Source organism: Coffea arabica, chromosome 11e (genome assembly GCF_036785885.1).
Source record: "Coffea arabica cultivar ET-39 chromosome 11e, Coffea Arabica ET-39 HiFi, whole genome shotgun sequence".
NCBI classification, from domain to species: Eukaryota; Viridiplantae; Streptophyta; class Magnoliopsida; order Gentianales; family Rubiaceae; genus Coffea; species Coffea arabica.
This window is the reverse complement of record NC_092331.1, coordinates 62,163,554-62,186,814: the sequence shown is the minus strand read 5'-3', so window position 1 is coordinate 62,186,814 and position 23,261 is coordinate 62,163,554. Positions and strand designations below refer to the sequence as shown.

Here is a 23,261-nt window from a genome sequence, read left to right as displayed (position 1 = left end):
AGGAATTCCAAATTTAATTGTCAAGTTTAATTCAAACATGTCAGCGTCCATCAAAATTTGACTTCCAAATATAGTTATAATTAAATTAGTAATTAGTATTAGAATTAAGATTTACTCTTATATTTAGTAATATATATATATATATATATATATACATAAAATTATATTATAAAATTTTCAATAATTTGTAATTCGATAATGTATTTTTAATTATCCATTCTCGAACCATTTTGCCAAACATTATATTTGGTTTTTCCGAATTCGGATGTACTGAAATCCGATTTAGATTGGATCGGCCAATTTTTCCTTTTTTTTTTTTTTTCCAAAATATGAACACCCCCAACTGACTGTACGCATAAGGTGGCAAATCTTTACCCAGTGTGGCCTCTGGTTTAACTTTTAAACCCTTTCCTTTTCCCCTTCCTCTCTTATCTCTCCTGAACTAAAAAAGGTGAGGAATTAGATGCATGTATTCTATTCTGTAACCACAATCTGCTTTGTTTGATGGCTCCTATCTTGTACTAATACACATCCATAAATTGCCAATTCACTTTTAATAAATTACCTCGCACTTTCACTTAATTAAGTGCATGTGAATGTCACAGCTGTTTTTACTCCAACATTCCTTTCCTCTCATACTATTATCCGGGAAAAAACATGACCGCGGCTACAAAATTTTTTAATCAGGGCACAAATTACCAGAGATTCTTTTTTGTTCGTTGGTCGTCTTCAGTGAGGTATAAAAAGCGAAAAGACTTGACTTTAAATTTTTTTTTGGTTAATTTCCTCTTGTTCTAGTCTCATGCTTACCAAGCTTGTTGGTTAGTTACTTACGATCGCATCACTAGCTTGAACGATGTAATTAGGGGAAACTGGAAGACAGTCGACGCAGTACTCTTGCCTGTTAGTAAATACTAGTAAGCAGTATAGGTACTTAAATTAAGAGAGTCATGTTGTCCTGTCTGTACTGTAGCAACCTTGTGTTCCACGGAAATGGCAAGGCAACCTCACCAACAATCTAAGGTGGGTGCATTGCCCTTGCGGTAATCATAGGACCAATTACTACGGGCCACCATCCCCAATGCTCAATCATAAGTCCGTACTTTGGCAGTATTGCCACGGCCAGTGGATGGCATGTGGGATTCTATGCCTTAGAAAAGTGATAACTACTATACTACTTTTGATATTTGACCCTTGTGTCATGGCCTAAATTTATGCCAGTTTATGGAGGAGTACTAGCATCAACTGGCTTTCAAATCGTGATCAAGTGGCGCAGCCAATCAACTGACAGAGCTATTTTTTTCAAAAAGAATTTTTGTAGTTTTGTATATTATCTCCCTGTCCGTGCTACATAGTAGTAATTGATTACATGAAGCTTGCCATTAAAGAAATCAGTGGTGGAAGCATTTTCTAATGAAGGTCAAAGCGGGGGGTGATCATATACAGATAACTCTTTTGTAGGAATATCTGCCGGAAGCGTGACCAATATTCAACACTCTGCCTAGTAGCATTCTTGTTTCTGTTAAAAGCACTATAATAGGGTAGGGTTTACTACTCATATCGTGTTCTTTTAGAAGCATCATTGGTGGTTGTTCCTGCCGAAGCAAGCTTTTATATTCCAAGGAAAACTTGCCCGAGACGAAGTTTCAATTCCCTATTCCTGCGAAGCGTGACCTGCAATTTTCAGACAAATCAATGGAGATCATCCTCTCTCTCTCCCCCCCAAAACAAAAAAAAAAAAAAATTTCTTACTTGAATTCACCTAAGCCCCTATCTGTTTTTCTTTCGATACTTTGTTTGGATAGAATATTATTTGAAATATTATTTGGAATAAATACTGTAGCACTTTTTGTGATGTGATGTATGTGAGATAAAAAGATGGTTAGAAATATAAAAAGGTGGATTGAAAAATGTGTTTATGATGCAAGCGAAATATTATTTGGAATAATTTCACCATCCAAACAAACCAACTTAGTCAAAATTTCGAACGTGCAAATTCTAATTCATTGTAATGTCGCAACGGATGAATATCTTAAATATTTCACAGGTAAATTACAGGATTTCATAGCATATCTTGAAATGAGCAGCAGCCCTAACACGCCCCCTCTAATTCCGCCATAATAGGAATGGCAATGGATAAGGGGTTCGTTGTCCAAACATTCCCCTCGCTCCCGCCCCGCGAGAGGGAAAAAGGTTTAATTAGTGATTTAGTATGAACGTATTAGTATAATTAATCATTAATTTTTCATGGATGGTCGCTCCAATTGTCATCCCTATTGCTTGACATGGCCTAAGTACCCTCTCCCAAAAAAAAAAAAAAAAATGTTAGAGAAATGAAAGAAATTAGAAAAAAGGGGATGAGTTTTGCGTTTTTAGATGTGTGCGTGATCAAAGGGTTTATGTTTCTTTGACCTTACTCGACATAATAAGTCTTGGCCGCAAAGTCATTTCAGATTATCCTTAACTGAACCAAACAAGGATGAAAAAGACACCAATCGAATACGGTGGGGGTAAAAAAAAAAATGACGGTTCTTTTTATTTATTCAAATCACTGCCGTTAGCTAAAAATGCTAAATACCGATGGTGTACAAAATTACTTGTACAGTGATGTGATGTAATTATTGTGCATTTGAAAACAGTAGTGTACTAGTGCAAGGTTTTGTTCAGAAGCATAATGGAAAGTCAAGACCCCCGTTGGCTCTCTCCAATCTGCATTGTCGTGCGGAATTTGACTTTACTCTGCCCAGCTTCCTCCGCTATTCACGTTGGCCTGCGGGTAATGGCTTCCGAAATTTGAAATTGCCACCGCCTCCTACTATTACTCTCACATTTCTAACTTGTAATAGTCCTACAGTCCTTGATGATGGACTGAGGACCGGAGAATGTACTTATTACTATTAAGTTGGTTAGATAGAGTGAAATCGATACTAATAATAATAATTGGTTGGGGGGCGTGTCGTGCATGATCATGATGATGATGATGATGATGATGGCTGATGGATGATGGATGATGGGTTGTGTGTGTGTGTGTGTGTGTGTGTGTGTGTGTGTGTGTGAAAGTTTGTTAGGCATCGTGCAGACATATGGGGACGCTTTTAAAAGCCAGTTGTTGACGCATCACCCGTCTTCGCTCCCCCGTTCATACTACATTTTTTTACCACACACCGCAACCAAGCTAGCTATAAACCTTCCTCCCCCTTCTCCTTTTTATTAGTAGGTAAAACACGCCACGCCAAGCCAAAAAATGTGTAAAAGCAGAGCAACCCGCCCCCATCTCCCTTTATTTATGTTAATCATTTGTTAGACCCGTCAATATAAGCTTATCTTCTTTCTCAAGCTGAGTTGCCCGGCAGCCACCCAGGTAACAAAAATCCCAAAAACAATTCAACCCTCTTATGGAGGTCATGACTGGTGGCCATACTTACTGCTGCTGTGACTTGGGAGTTAAAGTCGCATTTTTTGGAAATGGCATCTTTACTAACATGATAATCTCTATGGCCCCAAGAACGGTCCAAAGAACAATCTAAGAGGGATCCACAAAGCAATCTTGTTCAGCTAATTGATAACTAAACGGGATACCTGTGGACCTTAAATCCAGAGTAACTACCCCACGATCTTTCGATGTGAGACGAGAGAAACAAATCTAACTCAAATCACGGGAAAGAGCACAGATCCGATCCAACCCCCTAGACCAGACATACCCGGACTGAATTTAGAAAAGCCACATAAAATAACAATTGATGATCGATGGTGGGAGAGACAAAATTTGAAGCCTTGACCTCTCATTTCATAAAGATCTTAAGCGCCTTTATGATGACCAACCATTCAACTGATTTTTCACTTTTACTTTTCCTACTTTCTTGCAACGCTCCGTAAGATTTCTTAGATTGAGAGATGGTATTGATTCTCTTTCATTTCTGGTTCTGCGACAACCAACATTTTTGAAATCAGACCAAAGCCATTCATTGTTGCACTCCCCACTTGAATTTCGCACTCTGGTACAGGCCCATGTTATTCGGGCAAAAGACGCAGCCTGAACAGTCCATTTCGCCAAGTTGAGAGATATTAACTAGTCAACCAGGGCTCAAGCCCGCGTCTTTTCTTCATCTAAGACTTCAAAGAGTCTCCCTTGAACTTACAAAAAAAAAAAAAAATTTATAGTAGATGAATTGACAGGCATACAATTCAATTAAAAAAACAAAACTGATAAAAACAAGTTTTCGACTGACTGCTTCGGAGAGGAGAAGAATCAGCTCCAAGCCATTGTTGGTGGAATTCCTTCGCCAGCAACTGGCTCCTCTCCCACCACTGCAAATGTAGCTTCTTGACTCGAAATATAATATATATACGCTCTCCTTTTATTGCTCAAGACCAAGATCACCCCAACGTACATTGTATCTGGCTGCAAGGTAATGAGCTCCAACAGGACCTCGACTTCCATAGGGATAGTATTCCGGAGTGATTTTCCTCTCCTCAATTTCTTTTAATACAGGAGTAAATAGAGACCAAGCAGCGTCTAGTTCATCACTTCGGATGAAAAGCCGCCTTTCACCTTCTATAGCATCCAGAAGAAGTCTCTCGTATGCATCAGGAATCTCCTTCGAGTACCTACAGAAGCCAGAAAGAACAAATTTTCAGCTGAAAAATGGTATGATCAATCACTAATTATTCACATTCTTCACAACCCGGGTATACTAGTTACACTAGATGAGTACAGCTTTTGCGATAGCCAAGCTACAAATTGTTGGTCGCTTCATTATCTGACATCTCATTCATTACCCCTTTGTCCTTGCAACGCTGAACTCACAACCAAACTAGTTCTTTTTCTAGTTAAACTTTTAACTAGTCTATCGCTATGCATGTAATAAAATCTCATCAGCAGGTGAAGGATAGGTAAATAAAGTCATCAAACCTGTTGCATTTAATCAAAGAAATCTTACCTGCAGAAATTTTTACAAATCATCATAGAGACCCGCATTTTATAAGTCAAATTATTGTATCCGTACGTACCCATCCACGTGATGTTAATGACAGAAAACATATAAAATTTGAAAGCCCAACTATAACCAGGATGTGAAAGCAAAGCAAGGCAGTGCTTTGAAATGCAAGGCCCAACAGACTAAGGTAGAACTGAATCTGACATATTCTGAAGTAGGAACACAACCATCCCATAAACAACTAGTATCAAATAAAAGTCTACAACATGCTTCTCAAGAGGAATCAACCTTATATCTAGATACAGTTGGTAAATGGTAGGAACTAGAGTGCTGCATAGCATTAATCCTTGACAATACTGGAAATCTAAGCAATAGCAAAATTGATGTTAAAAAGAGATGGAAAAAATTTAAGGGAAAAAAAAAAGAAATAACTCAAGTCCTAACTTTCTTTTGTTCGGGTGTAATTAATGTCCCTACGGGCATCTGAGATCACATATAAACAGACAGAATTCAACCTTGTTCCATGCTACCAGTATCCCACATTTCAAAGTCACACGAGAACCATGGAACAATTCGATAAAGCACAAGTTCTGACAAGAATAAATTGATTTGCTTTGGTTCAATGATCTTCTCAAATAAAAAAAATCCCCATGTAGGTCTTCATTTTCTTCTCTCATCAATGTTAGTTAAGTGTCTGTAGGACTCCATATCACAACAACACATAAAGTTTACCAATAATTGTATAACATAGATGTCCACTATATTCATCCGATTCATGCTAATTCCTACTAGGTATTGATGTTTCCTTTTTATTTGGGTGGTAAACAACAATCAGCTTCCATGCAGATATTTTGCAACAAAATTTTTCAGAAAAAAGTTCAAATTTGACCCAAAATGTGAAAGCGTCTTTTGTTTTTTTCAACATGGAGATACTAATGCGACAAGCACATGGCAAAGTAGTCCTCATCTTCAGTCTGTATAAAAATAAGTGCACCTTAAACAAAATATTAATCAACAGTACCTTGCAGCATATAGAAGATTAAGATGACTGCGGTCCAGCCTCATTCCCAAACCAGGGACCTTGTTATTAATCTTCAGATAGATAGCTTCATCTGGCTGAACACGAATAACAAGCTCATTTGTGGCCTGGTCAAGATCTGTCCCAAAGGTTCGATTGTACAAGTTACCCGGCACATGCCTAAACTGCACTCTTATCTCAGCCCTGACAAGCAACCCAAAAAACGGGGGGTGGGGGTGGGAGCCAAAGATGCATTTTAGAGAACAGAACCAATATTGTCTTAGTGTGAGCTGTAGATAAAACCAACCTCCGATTATGAAGAGCTTTCCCAGCTTTCATCAGAAAAGGCACCCCATCCCATCTTGAGTTATCTATGAAAAGAGCAGCTGCAGCAAATGTTGGGGTTCTGCTGTCTTTGGATACAGTCTTGTCATCAGTATATGCTGGGTATGAAACAACTCCTTTTGTGTGACTCTTGTACTGTCCTATGACCACATCATCAAGCTTTAAAGGCCTCATGGAACGCAAGACTTTGACCTGGCATTGCATAAGAAATTAGAACAAACAGGTAGGAAAAAATAGGCAACCAGAAAGATAATAGGATAGCCTGGGTAAAGTACTACCTTCTCATTTCTAATATCTTCTGCATCCAAACTGACAGGTGTTTCCATTGCAAAGAGGGCCAGTATTTGAAGCAAATGATTTTGCATTATATCTCTGATAATTCCATAACTGTCAAAGTAACTGGTGCCACAACACATCAAGAAAACTTAGTCTTTAACTTAATGTGGGGTGATTAAATCAACTATTGGGAAGAGATTTACCCTCCACGTCCTTCAGTCCCAAAATCTTCAGAGAAGATCAACTGTACATTCCTTATGTACTGTCTTGACCACAAGGGTTCAAAGATGAGGTTGGAAAAGCGGAGGACAGAAAGATTCTCTACAAGCTCTTTTCCTAGATAGTGATCTATCCTGTTGAAGGGGAATTACCAAAAAGTAAGGCATTTGAACAAAATCAAGTTCAGATAAGCAACTCAAAAACTGTCACTGGCTGTTCATTTAAAGATGACAACCAAATCCAGTACAAAGAGAAGCACCTAAAAATCTGGTCCTCCTCTAAATACTGCTTAAGAGCTTTTGTCAAAGCAGCAGAAGATTCAGAATCACGACCAAAGGGTTTCTCAACAATGACCCTAGTCCAGCCATTTGCAGCAGATGCAGAGAGGCTCGCACATTTTACAGCATCTATAAAAATATTTGGTGGAATTGACAAGTAGAAAAGTCGATTAGAAACTCTGCCAGCCTACAAGAAAATAGTTATCATCAAAAATGTGAGGAAGATAGAGGGATATGCTATGATACTGCACAAGCAATTCTCAAACATTCAAGCTTCAAAAACAATGCGAATCACAAGGCTGGAATTCGGTGAGATCCTACTAGAAAAATCAAGTGACCAAAAACAATTTTGAAAGCACAATCGAACAGGTGAATATCACTCTTTAAATGAAACACATATTTCACTTTGACCTAGCCGAACTTTATTGACAGCCCAAAATCAGAAGCAATAAATCTCATCTCTAATCTCCATAACAAGTTTAAAAAAGGGACGCTCATTACTTGGCTAATTATACTTATCAGCTAAACAACTTAAGTGGCAACTGTAGTCATAAAATTAGGATTCCCAATTTTAATAAGAATGCAACAGAGAACTCCAAAGTATTCTACTTGTCAAATTTTCTTACCAATATATGCACCAAGAACGAACCTTCCATCAAACTTTTACTCTTAGGATGCCATCACAGGCGATTGACAAGCGCACAAAACAATTCACCGTATAAACAAGCAAAAGTGGAGATGCTGTAATTCTAAGATTGTCTCATATTCGAATCAAATGAACCTCGTAATCGTAAAATTGTATGCATGACTGCATCAAGTTAACAAAAACACACTCCACGTCACATGATAAAATCAGAAAAGGCTCTGACTTCAATATGTCACAATACCTAGAAAGTTTGGTCCTGCCTTAGAATAGCTTTTTAGTACAAACATGAGGCAAGCAAAAATTAACAGATGCTAAACAGCTGAAGTCTGCAAACGTTAATTACCTCCTGTTCCTTGAGTTTCTTATCAAGTTCTCCAAAATGTTCCTGGGAGTCATACTGACCACAGTGGTAAAAACACCTGTTTAGGAACTCTTCCATCTTTTCACCACAGTTTTCTCTACAAAGGAGAAAGTTATGCAAGAAAGTTTTAGTCAACCGCATAAGCACAAGTTCAAAACTACCACAAATGGCACCTGGCAACAACATGCTTTGTGGCAGGAGTAACAATAGCATCGACAGGTAACATTAAGCACATAAAACCAAGGAGAACAAAGCAAAGACCACCTCTTATCTATCCTGCAAGTAAGAGTTTTGCTAACCATGGTTCTAAGTTCAGCATCCGTCATCTTACTCCGAGCATAACCAAAAACAGTGAAATGCTGCAATGAAAAGAAATAAATATTTACTTATTCAGCGGAATAAAAGCATGTGGAAATTGGGCCAACACGATTTTTGCAAGTCAAACTAAGTGGAAACAGGATAAATAAGATGAAGACCTCAGGGAGGCAACCCTCATAGTAAAGTGCAAAAAGTGCAGGAAATATCTTCTTCTTGGCAAGGTCTCCTGAGGCACCAACTACGGTGACGCTGACGGTGGATTTATCTCTATTGATATCAAAAGCAGCTGCCTCTTTGCGGTCCTCCGGGGAGGCTACATTTAACAACCCATCCGTCAACTTCTTTAGAGGAGTTTCATTTTCAATGGGGCTAATAGTTGCTGCTGCGGCACCTGTATTAGATTACCATTCACACGAGAAATCAGAACAAAGGAAACCCAAAATCCAGAAAAGCAATTTCATACCGGAACATCTACAACAAATGACAAAAAGTTCCAATCTTTTGCTAATATATCAGCCAATGTTATAGTAGCTAGCATATCATCAAAATCAAAAGAAAAAGGGGAAAAGAAAAAAGACTTGTTTTGCTTTTGTGGATCAATTCATTGATGAACGAACAATTGAATAAACGTATTAGCAAAGATGTCGGCTAAAATAACACAAAATACGTAGGCAAGAGCGAAAACAAACCCGAATAGACGGATGTACAAATTTAGAAAAGGGGAAAAGGGAGCTGACCATCCTGCATGCAGACCACAATGGAATTCGGTTTTGTCTTTGATTGTAAAGAAAATCTTCCTGGACCAAAGCTCTGGGGACGAATGGAAGAAAGAGTCACCACTTTCTGATGATGAAAAACAATTGACGATGAATTGGAATAATAAGGGGATGATGAACAATGTGGTGATGAAGACAGCGTCGCCATCTTTCCAACTCTATATCACCACAGAAATATTTCGAAGGAAGAGGAAGGTATCTTTCTAACTATGAATAAATGGAATAAATCTAGCAAAGTATTAAGAAAGTGGAAGAAACGATAAAGAAAAAAGATGGGGTTTACAGAGTTGAAGAAGTGAGAAAGGCCACTACTAAAATTAGGATTATAGAATAACAGAGAAGGAAAGTAAGGAAGGGGAGATGGGTTAGTAGAACTTCGGAAATGTCGAGGGCTTAGTCTCTTGATATCTCCGAAAGGCTGCTTTGCCCTGCTTCAGTTCTCAGTCAGCCCCTCGTTTTTGCTTGCTTTGACCCTCCCTGTTGTATATTTCTAATTTTCTTGTGTGTGTGTGTGTGTGTGTATTTTTTCCTTTGGGGGATGTTTGTTGGGGCCCCGGGAAGAAGCGGGCATGGGATGGTGGCTCTGAAATGAAACGAGTTTTGAGTATGATTTTAATTTTTTGATGATGAATTAGTTTGAAGCAAGCATGCATCAAGTTGGTTGGTGGGTTTTTCCCTGCCTGGGATGGGATTTGTTTTATTTGGACATGAGAAAAAGGGCAGATGCAGTTAACAGGTCTATTTTTGACCGACTATGTTATGTTGGCTGCTGGGGGTAGGAAGTCAAGGATGGAGGCCACATCGGTGCAATTGCTGCAAAACTAAAACAGCCCAACTTTGTAGTATTTTGCCTCGTGACGCACGCAGATGTACGACTTAAAATTATACTACTAGTATTTTTTTTTTTTTTTGAGAGAACAGAAGAAAACAACGAAAACGACGCATATAAAATTTTTATATGCTTACTTGTCGTTTCGATAAAAAAAATAATAATAATAAATATATGCTCAGTAGACGGAGCTTGGGAATTTGTATGCCCACAAAATTATAAAAAAAAAACCGACCATACCTTTTAATTCTATTCTAGCACTTTATAAAAGGTAGGAAGAGCTCAATTGGACCATATAAAGACTGGAGAAGAAAGATTGGTCTAAATGAACGAAAGAAGTGCGTTACTACGTGAGGATGCTCACCTCGGCCATCCCGAGTGGCCGAGGTGAACTCACCTCGTCCCTCATCAGAGCTCATCCGTGTCCCGGGCATCATCCCTGAGCTCGGCCTCGGCCGTTTCCCTAGCCTACTGTGTAGCCGACCTCGGCACCCCCACCTCAGCTGCACGCTGATGATGTCAAACCATCTGACATCACCCAGGACCAGTGCTTTATCTGAAAAGCACTGGAGGCACTTAATGGCACCTGCACAATACTCCCCGTCATCATGCCCAGGCAGTTACAGTGTCAGAGTCAGACCTCCTGACACGGGACAGAGCCGTAATGACCAGAGGGTGGGTCCCACCAGCATAAGCCCTCCGCTTTGTCCTCTACTCTCCCTCTATAAATACCCCAGACACACTCCCAACAAGTAAGCATACACTGTTCATTTGCTTATACTTTAGCATTCCCTCGTTCCCTTACTAACTTGATCGTCGGAGTGATCCCAGGGGAGAAGCCCCGCCACTCACTTCGGACAAGGAGGTTCACTTCGGACACAGGAGTTCACCTCACTTCATCTCAGAGAGGACTGATTCAGGTCGGTCTAGTTACCAACCAAAAATCACCTCTTCAATTGGCGCCGTCTGTGGGAACGAGACTATTACAAAAATGAGATCCACGCGCTCTAGAAGCGGAAGAGTTCCCTCAACTGGGGTTGGGCAGACCTCGGAAGCCCAGCAAGACCGCATTTCTGAAGAACCAGGGTCCCAAAGGACCCAGCCCAACAATGAGGAGGCCATCGCCAAGATGGCCGAGTTTGTCACGGACAACCCCAACATCTTTGAGGAACTAGGAAGGTACCTCAAGAGGCAGGGAAAAGAAAAAGCCGAGTCTTCCAAGAGGAGACCGACGAAGTCCCCTGAAGTGCCCTCAAGCGAGGACTCCGAAGATGGGCGTCTATCTCGGAGCACCAGCAGGCGAGCCTCATCCAAGGCAACCTCCAAGATTGCCTCCATCTCCCGAGCGTTTTCTCGGGGACTACTGGGAAAACGAGCCGAGGACCCACCTCGGCGTCCCGGAGGCCTAGCTTCTGAGTACATGAGGGCTCCGCCCTTTACTGATGACATCAACGGGGAGATGGTTCCCCCGAACTTCAAGCTCCCAAACTTGCACACCTACGATGGCCGAGGTGACCCCGAGGATCACCTCCGCGCCTTCATCTCCGCTTTCCGACTCTACTGCGTCCCCGACGCTGTGATCTGCCGAGCTTTCCCCATCTTCCTACATGGGACTGCCCGGAAGTGGTTCTGGAGTCTGGAACCAGGGAGCATTTCCTCCCTGGACGAGCTGATAGACCGGTTCATCCACCGCTTTGTATCATCTCGACCAATCACCAAGACTTCAGCTTACCTCTTGAACCTGCAACAGGGTCAGGGCGAGTCCCTTCGCTCGTATACTCAAAGGTTCAACGAGGAGAATGTGCAGATACCTGACCAGAACGAGCAGGTAACTATCGCGGCCTTTACCAACGGATTGGTGGCGGGAATCTTCAACACTGAAATCCATCGGGAGTACCCCCGTACACTTCGGGAACTCTGGGATAGAGTGGACCAGGGAATCCGAAGTGAGGATGTGAACCGCATGAAGCGAGAAGCCCAAGCATCTCGTACGGGGCCAGATCCCCGGAGGAGAGACACCGGCCGAGGTGAACCCGGCCCAAGTGGCACTTCAACCCAACTCCGGGACCGCCGGAGTATTTTCGATCGAATAGTGAAAGGAAGATCGTCCACCTCGAACGCTGAGCTGACACCGCTCAATTCCAGCCTGGAGACTTGGTTCTGAGGAAAAATTCAGTCAGCCGAGCTGAGCCGCAGAGGAAATTATGCCCGAAATGGGAAGGCCCTTACCGAGTTGTGGAATCTGACCCTAAAGGGTATTGTAAGCTGAGTTACCGAGATGACTCATTAGTGCCGAGGTCTTGGCACGGGTAGTGAGGATGGTCATTTTGGCCCGGACAGTCCTAGGCCTTACTCAGTGGCACCTCCCGCAGGGCCACCTCGGCCTTACTCAGGGCACCTCGGCCTTAATCAGTGGCACCTCCCGCAGGGCCACTTAGGCCTTACTCAGCGGCACCTCCCGAAGGGCCACCTCGGCCTTAATCAGTGGCACCTCCCGCAGGGCCACTTAGGCCTTACTCAGCGGCACCTCCCGAAGGGCCACCTCGGCCTTCCTCAGCGGCACCTCCCGAAGGGCCACCTCGGCCTTACTCAGTGGCACCTCCCGAAGGGCCATCTCGGCCTTAATCAGTGGCACCTCCCGCAGGGCCACTTAGGCCTTACTCAGCGGCACCTCCCGAAGGGCCACCTCGACCTTACTCAGTGGCACCTCCCGAAGGGCCACCTCGGCCTTAATCAGCGGCACCTCCCGCAGGGCCACTTAGGCCTTAATCAGCGGCACCTCCCGCAGGGCCACCTCGGCCTTACTCAGTGGCACCTCCCGCAGGGCCACTTAGGCCTTAATCAGCGGCACCTCCCGCAGGGCCACCTCGGCCCATTATAAATCAAGGTGGTATCTGCCCGTTTTACTACCTCGGCTAACGACCTGAAAACAATATGGTTATTACGCAGTTAAAAAATAAGGGGGACAAGCAAGGGAAGAAGTCAAAACAAGAAATTGAAATACTGAGAACAGAAGGAATAGATTTCATTCAACAGAAAAGAGCGTTACAAAAAAAATACAAGGCCGAGGTCCGAATGCTGCTAAGCACTTTCCACCTCGACCACCCCCTCGAAGCATATGAGCCTAGACCCCCGTCTCGGCTCCATTCCCGGTCTTGGCTCCCTCCTGGGCAGCCTCCTCTTCGGCCTCTTTTCCGCCGGGATGTTCATCTCCAGGCTCTTTTCCGATGTCCCCTCCGACTTCGTCCCCCCCGGCTTCGTCTCCCTCAGCTTCCTTTACTTCCACGTCCTCGAACACGTCGTCGAGTTCGGACAGCCACTTGTTGAACTCGACCTGGACTTCGGCCAAGTTCCTTCCTGCCTGAATGCCTTCGGCCATCCGATCACATAACTCCTTGGAGTCTTCATTGTAGCTGGCATGATTTTTCAAAGACTCCAAGGCTTCGGAGGAGAGGTGAGCTGCGGCCTCGTCAATGGCCGATGTGAAGCCAAACATGAAGTTAGGCGTAAGCAGTTGGCCGAGGTCCTTGATGAAGGCATCGGACCTCCGAAACGCGTCCACAGCCGAGGCTCCAGCACCCTCGAGAGCTTGTGCGTGGGACTTCTTCACTTCGTCCCCCCTCTTCTGCTCTTCCTCGAGGGCTGATCTAAGACTATTCATCGTAGCCTCGGCCTCCTCACCCTTAGCTTCAGCCTCTTGAAGTTGCCTCTGAAGCTCCGACTTCTCGGATTCGGACACCGCCAATTGTTTCTCCAACTTGGAGATCTGAGTCTGCAGCTTGCCGGTGTCCTGCTCCTCGACTAGAGCACAGTATCTGTGAGCCATCTCGGCCGCAAAAGCTGAGTTGGAAGCCGTGGTCACCATCAGACTTTGAACCAACTCGGCCGGGCTCAGTTTCTTCATGAACTCCAAATCCCTTGGCAGAGTGGAGTGCATTACTAGCTCTTGAGCGACCCGAGGATTTTGGCACCTGTCGTTGACCGAAATCTTCCAGTTCGGACACCAATGATTGCCGGAGTGCGTCTTCTCCTCCCCGGGAAACACTGGGGGGCTATGGAAACGATTCCATAGCGAGGTCCCCGAGACTGGATTGACCGGGGCCTTCAACTGCTTGCCTCGGCCCTGAGGAGGTGGGAGTGCCGTGACGACTCCGAGAGGCACTCCCCCCGGCACGGACGAGGTGGACCCAGTAGCCGCGGTGGCCGAGCTGCTCTGGCCGACCTTGGTGGGAGTGCGTGTAGCCACCGGGGGCTTGGCAGCCTGTCCTTGTGTTTTCTATCTCGGCAACAGACGTAAATTTGGCAAGTCCCAGGCAGAGGAAGAAAATGATGGGCCATGCGGTGAGAAAGACCCCCTATTTATAGGAGTCTAAGGGGAACCCGAAGAGGCAGCCAGAATACGGAAAGGCGGCAACTCTTCGAATTCAAGATACTGAGTACCTGCCCTTCTGTCTCTCTCTCTTCATTAATGCCCCGTCCTTTCGGCTGACACCCACTGCACGAAACGTCCCACTACTTCACGATGCGACGGTTACCAGTGACCACGTCCTATCAACTGACTCGCCCACGTGTCAAGTCCCCGCATCTTCCGGAGCAGTTTCGGAACCTCGACTCTTCATGACTTCAGCACTAGGAAGCCTCGGCACCTCCCTTGCTCGGAGCATCCGAGGCTTGAGGGGCTTATTGAGGATGCTCACCTCGGCCATCCCGAGTGGCCGAGGTGAACTCACCTCGTCCCTCATCAGAGCTCATCCGTGTCCCGGGCATCATCCCTGAGCTCGGCCTCGGCCGTTTCCCTAGCCTACTGTGTAGCCGACCTCGGCACCCCCACCTCAGCTGCACGCTGATGATGTCAAACCATCTGACATCACCCAAGACCAGTGCTTTATCTGAAAAGCACTGGAGGCACTTAATGGCACCTGCACAATACTCCCCGTCATCATGCCCAGGCAGTTACAGTGTCAGAGTCAGACCTCCTGACACGGGACAGAGCCGTAATGACCAGAGGGTGGGTCCCACCAGCATAAGCCCTCCGCTTTGTCCTCTACTCTCCCTCTATAAATACCCCAGACACACTCCCAACAAGTAAGCATACACTGTTCATTTGCTTATACTTTAGCATTCCCTCGTTCCCTTACTAACTTGATCGTCGGAGTGATCCCAGGGGAGAAGCCCCGCCACTCACTTCGGACAAGGAGGTTCACTTCGGACACAGGAGTTCACCTCACTTCATCTCAGAGAGGACTGATTCAGGTCGGTCTAGTTACCAACCAAAAATCACCTCTTCAATTGGCGCCGTCTGTGGGAACGAGACTATTACAAAAATGAGATCCACGCGCTCTAGAAGCGGAAGAGTTCCCTCAACTGGGGTTGGGCAGACCTCGGAAGCCCAGCAAGACCGCATTTCTGAAGAACCAGGGTCCCAAAGGACCCAGCCCAACAATGAGGAGGCCATCGCCAAGATGGCCGAGTTTGTCACGGACAACCCCAACATCTTTGAGGAACTAGGAAGGTACCTCAAGAGGCAGGGAAAAGAAAAAGCCGAGTCTTCCAAGAGGAGACCGACGAAGTCCCCTGAAGTGCCCTCAAGCGAGGACTCCGAAGATGGGCGTCTATCTCGGAGCACCAGCAGGCGAGCCTCATCCAAGGCAACCTCCAAGATTGCCTCCATCTCCCGAGCGTTTTCTCGGGGACTACTGGGAAAACGAGCCGAGGACCCACCTCGGCGTCCCGGAGGCCTAGCTTCTGAGTACATGAGGGCTCCGCCCTTTACTGATGACATCAACGGGGAGATGGTTCCCCCGAACTTCAAGCTCCCAAACTTGCACACCTACGATGGCCGAGGTGACCCCGAGGATCACCTCCGCGCCTTCATCTCCGCTTTCCGACTCTACTGCGTCCCCGACGCTGTGATCTGCCGAGCTTTCCCCATCTTCCTACATGGGACTGCCCGGAAGTGGTTCTGGAGTCTGGAACCAGGGAGCATTTCCTCCCTGGACGAGCTGATAGACCGGTTCATCCACCGCTTTGTATCATCTCGACCAATCACCAAGACTTCAGCTTACCTCTTGAACCTGCAACAGGGTCAGGGCGAGTCCCTTCGCTCGTATACTCAAAGGTTCAACGAGGAGAATGTGCAGATACCTGACCAGAACGAGCAGGTAACTATCGCGGCCTTTACCAACGGATTGGTGGCGGGAATCTTCAACACTGAAATCCATCGGGAGTACCCCCGTACACTTCGGGAACTCTGGGATAGAGTGGACCAGGGAATCCGAAGTGAGGATGTGAACCGCATGAAGCGAGAAGCCCAAGCATCTCGTACGGGGCCAGATCCCCGGAGGAGAGACACCGGCCGAGGTGAACCCGGCCCAAGTGGCACTTCAACCCAACTCCGGGACCGCCGGAGTATTTTCGATCGAATAGTGAAAGGAAGATCGTCCACCTCGAACGCTGAGCTGACACCGCTCAATTCCAGCCTGGAGACTTGGTTCTGAGGAAAAATTCAGTCAGCCGAGCTGAGCCGCAGAGGAAATTATGCCCGAAATGGGAAGGCCCTTACCGAGTTGTGGAATCTGACCCTAAAGGGTATTGTAAGCTGAGTTACCGAGATGACTCATTAGTGCCGAGGTCTTGGCACGGGTAGTGAGGATGGTCATTTTGGCCCGGACAGTCCTAGGCCTTACTCAGTGGCACCTCCCGCAGGGCCACCTCGGCCTTACTCAGGGCACCTCGGCCTTAATCAGTGGCACCTCCCGCAGGGCCACTTAGGCCTTACTCAGCGGCACCTCCCGAAGGGCCACCTCGGCCTTAATCAGTGGCACCTCCCGCAGGGCCACTTAGGCCTTACTCAGCGGCACCTCCCGAAGGGCCACCTCGGCCTTCCTCAGCGGCACCTCCCGAAGGGCCACCTCGGCCTTAATCAGTGGCACCTCCCGCAGGGCCACTTAGGCCTTACTCAGCGGCACCTCCCGAAGGGCCACCTCGACCTTACTCAGTGGCACCTCCCGAAGGGCCACCTCGGCCTTAATCAGCGGCACCTCCCGCAGGGCCACTTAGGCCTTAATCAGCGGCACCTCCCGCAGGGCCACCTCGGCCTTACTCAGTGGCACCTCCCGCAGGGCCACTTAGGCCTTAATCAGCGGCACCTCCCGCAGGGCCACCTCGGCCCATTATAAATCAAGGTGGTATCTGCCCGTTTTACTACCTCGGCTAACGACCTGAAAACAATATGGTTATTACGCAGTTAAAAAATAAGGGGGACAAGCAAGGGAAGAAGTCAAAACAAGAAATTGAAATACTGAGAACAGAAGGAATAGATTTCATTCAACAGAAAAGAGCGTTACAAAAAAAATACAAGGCCGAGGTCCGAATGCTGCTAAGCACTTTCCACCTCGACCACCCCCTCGAAGCATATGAGCCTAGACCCCCGTCTCGGCTCCATTCCCGGTCTTGGCTCCCTCCTGGGCAGCCTCCTCTTCGGCCTCTTTTCCGCCGGGATGTTCATCTCCAGGCTCTTTTCCGATGTCCCCTCCGACTTCGTCCCCCCCGGCTTCATCTCCCTCAGCTTCCTTTACTTCCACGTCCTCGAACACGTCGTCGAGTTCGGACAGCCACTTGTTGAACTCGACCTGGACTTCGGCCAAGTTCCTTCCTGCCTGAATGCCTTCGGCCATCCGATCACATAACTCCTTGGAGTCTTCATTGTAGCTGGCATGATTTTTCAAAGACTCCAAGGCTTCGGAGGAGAGGTGAGCTGCGGCCTCGTCAATGGCCGATGTGAAGCCAAACATGAAGTTAGGCGTAAGCAGTTGGCCGAGGTCCTTGATGAAGGCATCGGACCTCCGAAACGCGTCCACAGCCGAGGCTCCAGCACCCTCGAGAGCTTGTGCGTGGGACTTCTTCACTTCGTCCCCCCTCTTCTGCTCTTCCTCGAGGGCTGATCTAAGACTATTCATCGTAGCCTCGGCCTCCTCACCCTTAGCTTCAGCCTCTTGAAGTTGCCTCTGAAGCTCCGACTTCTCGGATTCGGACACCGCCAATTGTTTCTCCAACTTGGAGATCTGAGTCTGCAGCTTGCCGGTGTCCTGCTCCTCGACTAGAGCACAGTATCTGTGAGCCATCTCGGCCGCAAAAGCTGAGTTGGAAGCCGTGGTCACCATCAGACTTTGAACCAGCTCGGCCGGGCTCAGTTTCTTCATGAACTCCAAATCCCTTGGCAGAGTGGAGTGCATTACTAGCTCTTGAGCGACCCGAGGATTTTGGCACCTGTCGTTGACCGAAATCTTCCAGTTCGGACACCAATGATTGCCGGAGTGCGTCTTCTCCTCCCCGGGAAACACTGGGGGGCTATGGAAACGATTCCATAGCGAGGTCCCCGAGACTGGATTGACCGGGGCCTTCAACTGCTTGCCTCGGCCCTGAGGAGGTGGGAGTGCCGTGACGACTCCGAGAGGCACTCCCCCCGGCACGGACGAGGTGGACCCAGTAGCCGCGGTGGCCGAGCTGCTCTGGCCGACCTTGGTGGGAGTGCGTGTAGCCACCGGGGGCTTGGCAGCCTGTCCTTGTGTTTTCTATCTCGGCAACAGACGTAAATTTGGCAAGTCCCAGGCAGAGGAAGAAAATGATGGGCCATGCGGTGAGAAAGACCCCCTATTTATAGGAGTCTAAGGGGAACCCGAAGAGGCAGCCAGAATACGGAAAGGCGGCAACTCTTCGAATTCAAGATACTGAGTACCTGCCCTTCTGTCTCTCTCTCTTCATTAATGCCCCGTCCTTTCGGCTGACACCCACTGCACGAAACGTCCCACTACTTCACGATGCGACGGTTACCAGTGACCACGTCCTATCAACTGACTCGCCCACGTGTCAAGTCCCCGCATCTTCCGGAGCAGTTTCGGAACCTCGACTCTTCATGACTTCAGCACTAGGAAGCCTCGGCACCTCCCTTGCTCGGAGCATCCGAGGCTTGAGGGGCTTATTGAGGATGCTCACCTCGGCCATCCCGAGTGGCCGAGGTGAACTCACCTCGTCCCTCATCAGAGCTCATCCGTGTCCCGGGCATCATCCCTGAGCTCGGCCTCGGCCGTTTCCCTAGCCTACTGTGTAGCCGACCTCGGCACCCCCACCTCAGCTGCACGCTGATGATGTCAAACCATCTGACATCACCCAAGACCAGTGCTTTATCTGAAAAGCACTGGAGGCACTTAATGGCACCTGCACAATACTCCCCGTCATCATGCCCAGGCAGTTACAGTGTCAGAGTCAGACCTCCTGACACGGGACAGAGCCGTAATGACCAGAGGGTGGGTCCCACCAGCATAAGCCCTCCGCTTTGTCCTCTACTCTCCCTCTATAAATACCCCAGACACACTCCCAACAAGTAAGCATACACTGTTCATTTGCTTATACTTTAGCATTCCCTCGTTCCCTTACTAACTTGATCGTCGGAGTGATCCCAGGGGAGAAGCCCCGCCACTCACTTCGGACAAGGAGGTTCACTTCGGACACAGGAGTTCACCTCACTTCATCTCAGAGAGGACTGATTCAGGTCGGTCTAGTTACCAACCAAAAATCACCTCTTCACTACGCCTTCTATAAAATTTTCTTTTTTTAAAAAAAAAAAATTGCAAGTTTAAAGGATTCGAAACTGGTTTTCTTAAATATAAATATAAAATGACTTCCCTTTCCTTCTGTCCATATGAGACTGTTACTGTATCCGTATGACCCTCTGGGCTTCTGCAAATTGGGAGGGAAGAAGAATCATGTTGGGCTTCAAGCCTAGCCACCGACTGTAATCTTAACGAACATCCAGTCCATCTCTGTTGAGCCCAGTTCATTTCCGGCAGTATTCGAACTCTAATACTGCTCTTCTTCTACCAGAAAATGAACTTCCCCTCCTCACCTCTCTTCTGTATTCACGGGGTGTCGGTGTTGGTATATTATTGCTTCTTCAATAGGACACATGAAAGAAAACAAAAAGGAGGACACTTACTAATCACTTGGGGAAAAAAAAAAAGAACTAATTGTCAAGTAGGGGACTTTTATTTCATATTTTTGACGAAGTGGATTGATAATTGTCTTCTCTGCTAAGGAAAGTTTTGCAGCCATTGGATTGCATGCACTGTACGTGGAAGTGTCTGGTTACAGACGCTTTCTCCTTCCTCTTCTTCTCCTTCCTTTTTGGTCGGAGTATTTATCATGTTCGACATTTAAGGCTTTAATCAGGCAACAAAATCTGGGTAGCTAGCACTAGCAAAAGCACTCCACTTGCTCGCTTTTAACTCTTAGTACTTCCCTGACTTTCTCATTGCGTATTCAGTATTCTGTCTGACCTTTTTTTTTGGCCCCTTCTCTCTGGTTGATTATACTTTTCCTGCTAATGGTCAAGATGGGCTTTCGAAGAAAAATAATGCTAAGTAGTAATAATAATAAAAATAAAAGCAAATCTTATATACACTGACTGACGATATATACACTATCACGGTTGGATAATGACACACATGTAAAATTTAAGTTTCAAATTCGAATTATGTATCATGCATCAAATGATGAAAGTGTATACACTGTCACCGTACAGAAGATTAATTCTAATAATAATGGTCGAGAAGGGCTATATATTACTGTTGAGTGAATGTCACGACTTTTCATGCCAGGAACAAGTAGTCCAAGCTCCAACATCTTCGGCCACTTTTTCCTCATCTTCTTTTGGTTCATGGAAGAACGAAATACCTTTACACTTGGTCGAAGACGAAATTTTAGAAATGAAAGAAAGATCGGCTCGAAACAGGATCCATGGCCTTCCCTTAATCAACTGATTTTCACATTTTGTCGGTTCAATTGTGGCATACAAATTATTATAATTACGTGCAAGTAACTACTGAAATATTCACCGCATGACTCCATTCTACTAGAAAAAGCGAAACATAAAACATTAAAAATAAAAATAGAAGTGTCTTGATTATAAGGAATGAGTTTGCCGTGTGGTTAAACTAACTACATATATGGGGGCTTTGTCATTTTTTTTTGTCATCATCATGCTTAATTTATAGGACCATCCTGCATATATACAAGGCAACTCGGCTACATAACGATCAATCATCATAAACATGACATTAGTCACCCCATGCTTGGAAACTCGTCTAATTAAACATTTATTTGGAATAGTCTCAACTTGTTTGATAGTTTTTATTAAGCAAGTGATCAATACATTAATCTCTTGGCACCTATATAAAATTAGGTTTTCCTAGTGAAGTACATATTCTCGTCCTCAAAACCATAATGAGTAGTATTCACCAGCGATCCAGCACTTGTCTTTCTTCAAGCCTCCTTTGTCTATTAACTCTTGCAATGAACTCCTCAACTCGTCGATTTAACTCATCCTTTGCCAAAACCTGAGTAGGCTTTTGTTCTTGTTTGTCTCCTTCCTCTTCTTCTTTTACTTCTCCTCTTCTTCCTAGCTTTCCTTCCACGGCATCAACCTCGAAAACTACAGCTTTGCCACTATTATTTGTTTCTACTTGTGTTTCATTTTCCTTCTCATACTCTTTAAGATATACATGAGTACTCATTGCATCCAGACTCATGCACTTTCTATTAATACTCGTACGCACGTCCCACACTTTCCCATCCTTATTCTTCTTCTTGTACTCATGAAGCCTGATTGATCTCTCCCTAAGACTTGGACTACTTCTCTGGAACCGTACATACTCATCGTAAATCTCTGCGGCTGGGGATGAATACTGTGAACCTCCTCCTCCTAGCTTTGATTGTCCGACTAGGAAGAGAACTATGACATTCCCCACTATGAACAAGAACTTGGTGCTCAAAAAGAACGAACAGATGTTTGGGAGAAAGATGGAGAAGAAGTGCTTCATGGATGGGAACCAAAACAAGTGTAAATAAAACAAAGTAGAAAGAAAAGCCGTGAGAGAGTAAACCATGAGATTGTAGAGAAATTGAGTTCTCTTGTAGTTTTTCAGGGCTTGAAGCTTCTGTGCTTTGATTGAATCCATTGGTACATCTTCTGACCAGTTAAGAATCGTTTGTAAGAGATTGAATGAACGTTGTAGAAGATGTAAAAGCAGTGGGAGAGAATTCTAGGGGGAGCTAGCTAGGAAACTGAGGTTTCCCCCAAATATCTCACGAAACTTAGTGCCAGGGAAAACATGGCTTTTATAATGGCGTGGAGACCCAATATTAAAGGAAGATGCAATTTTGATTCATCACATTGCTATATATTATTCTCTGCTACATAATTCCAAGCATGGTTCTGTGTATCAAAAGAACAGCCCCCCCCCCCCAAAAAAAATATCGTGCTCGGTTAGTGGTCGCTTAATTAAAGTTGGTAACTTTTTTCCTTTTTTCCATAAAGAAAGAGTAGTGGGCTCGCCAACGTGTAATTGTGTATTGTTCGGTCTATGGAATCCGGTTTTATTCAAAGCGTGATTTTGAATTTGCAACCAAGAAACATTTCCTTGCAGCATAAGATAATACTATATAATTACCCTTCAGTCAACAACAAAAGCCTTTACGTAGCAAAGTAAATAAACCAAGTGATAAAAATGAAAATTGGTTAGTTATGCTATAATCAGTAACTTCTTCAAACCTACGAAGAATTTGCTTCTTTGTAGTCATCTTGGCCCGAGGCGCGTTGGGTTAAGAAATACCTATCTTCATATGCATGAAACGATTTTGATGATCAATTTAGTCAAGTAAATTTTACCGTCACAATATGATGATGAGAGTAAGTGGGAGAAAAAGAGGGGAAGCCTGAAAGACTCACTCAAGGAATTGAAGTTCATTTTGTGAACTCTGCACTTGATTAATCTTAAAAATTTGTACACTTAGCATTTCTGGGCTAGTTATTAGTAGAGCTATTAATCGAGCCGAATCGTGCTTGAGCACATGATAATCGAGCTCGATTTGAACCTCTAATCGAGCTAGTCGAGCTCGCTCGATTAGTAATTCGAGCTTCACAAGCTATTCAAGATCGACTCGGTGTACTCGATCGAAAACTCGAGCTCGATCTCGAACTCGAGTTCAAAATTGAGCCGAGTTTATCGAGCTCGAGCTCGTTTGGGAGATGAACATTAGGGCAAGACTGAAAGAGGAAAGAAAAAATTAGGGCTAGAAACGGAAGAATGAATTAGGTAAAAGTATCAAATACACAATGAAATGATGCTAATGACCCTACTATTTGAGCCTATCGAGTTTAAACGAGTCGAGCATAGCTCGGCTCGTCTATTAAACGAGCCTA

General features: G+C 45.4%; 1 protein-coding gene across 1 annotated transcript; it reads right to left on the bottom strand.

Annotated features, from left to right (window-relative positions):
- Positions 1-4,070: 4,070 nt before the first annotated feature.
- LOC113719674 (glucose-6-phosphate 1-dehydrogenase, chloroplastic) lies at positions 4,071-9,689 on the bottom strand. Its single transcript, XM_027244943.2, has 10 exons — positions 9,136-9,689; positions 8,557-8,789; positions 8,345-8,439; positions 8,063-8,177; positions 7,055-7,260; positions 6,780-6,929; positions 6,579-6,699; positions 6,263-6,492; positions 5,959-6,159; positions 4,071-4,608 (listed from the first exon to the last, which is right to left on the bottom strand). The coding sequence occupies exons 1-10, from the start codon at positions 9,320-9,322 to the stop codon at positions 4,359-4,361; spliced, it is 1,788 nt and encodes a 595-aa protein (XP_027100744.1). The 5' UTR covers positions 9,323-9,689; the 3' UTR covers positions 4,071-4,358.
- Between the last annotated feature and the right edge of the window lie 13,572 nt (positions 9,690-23,261).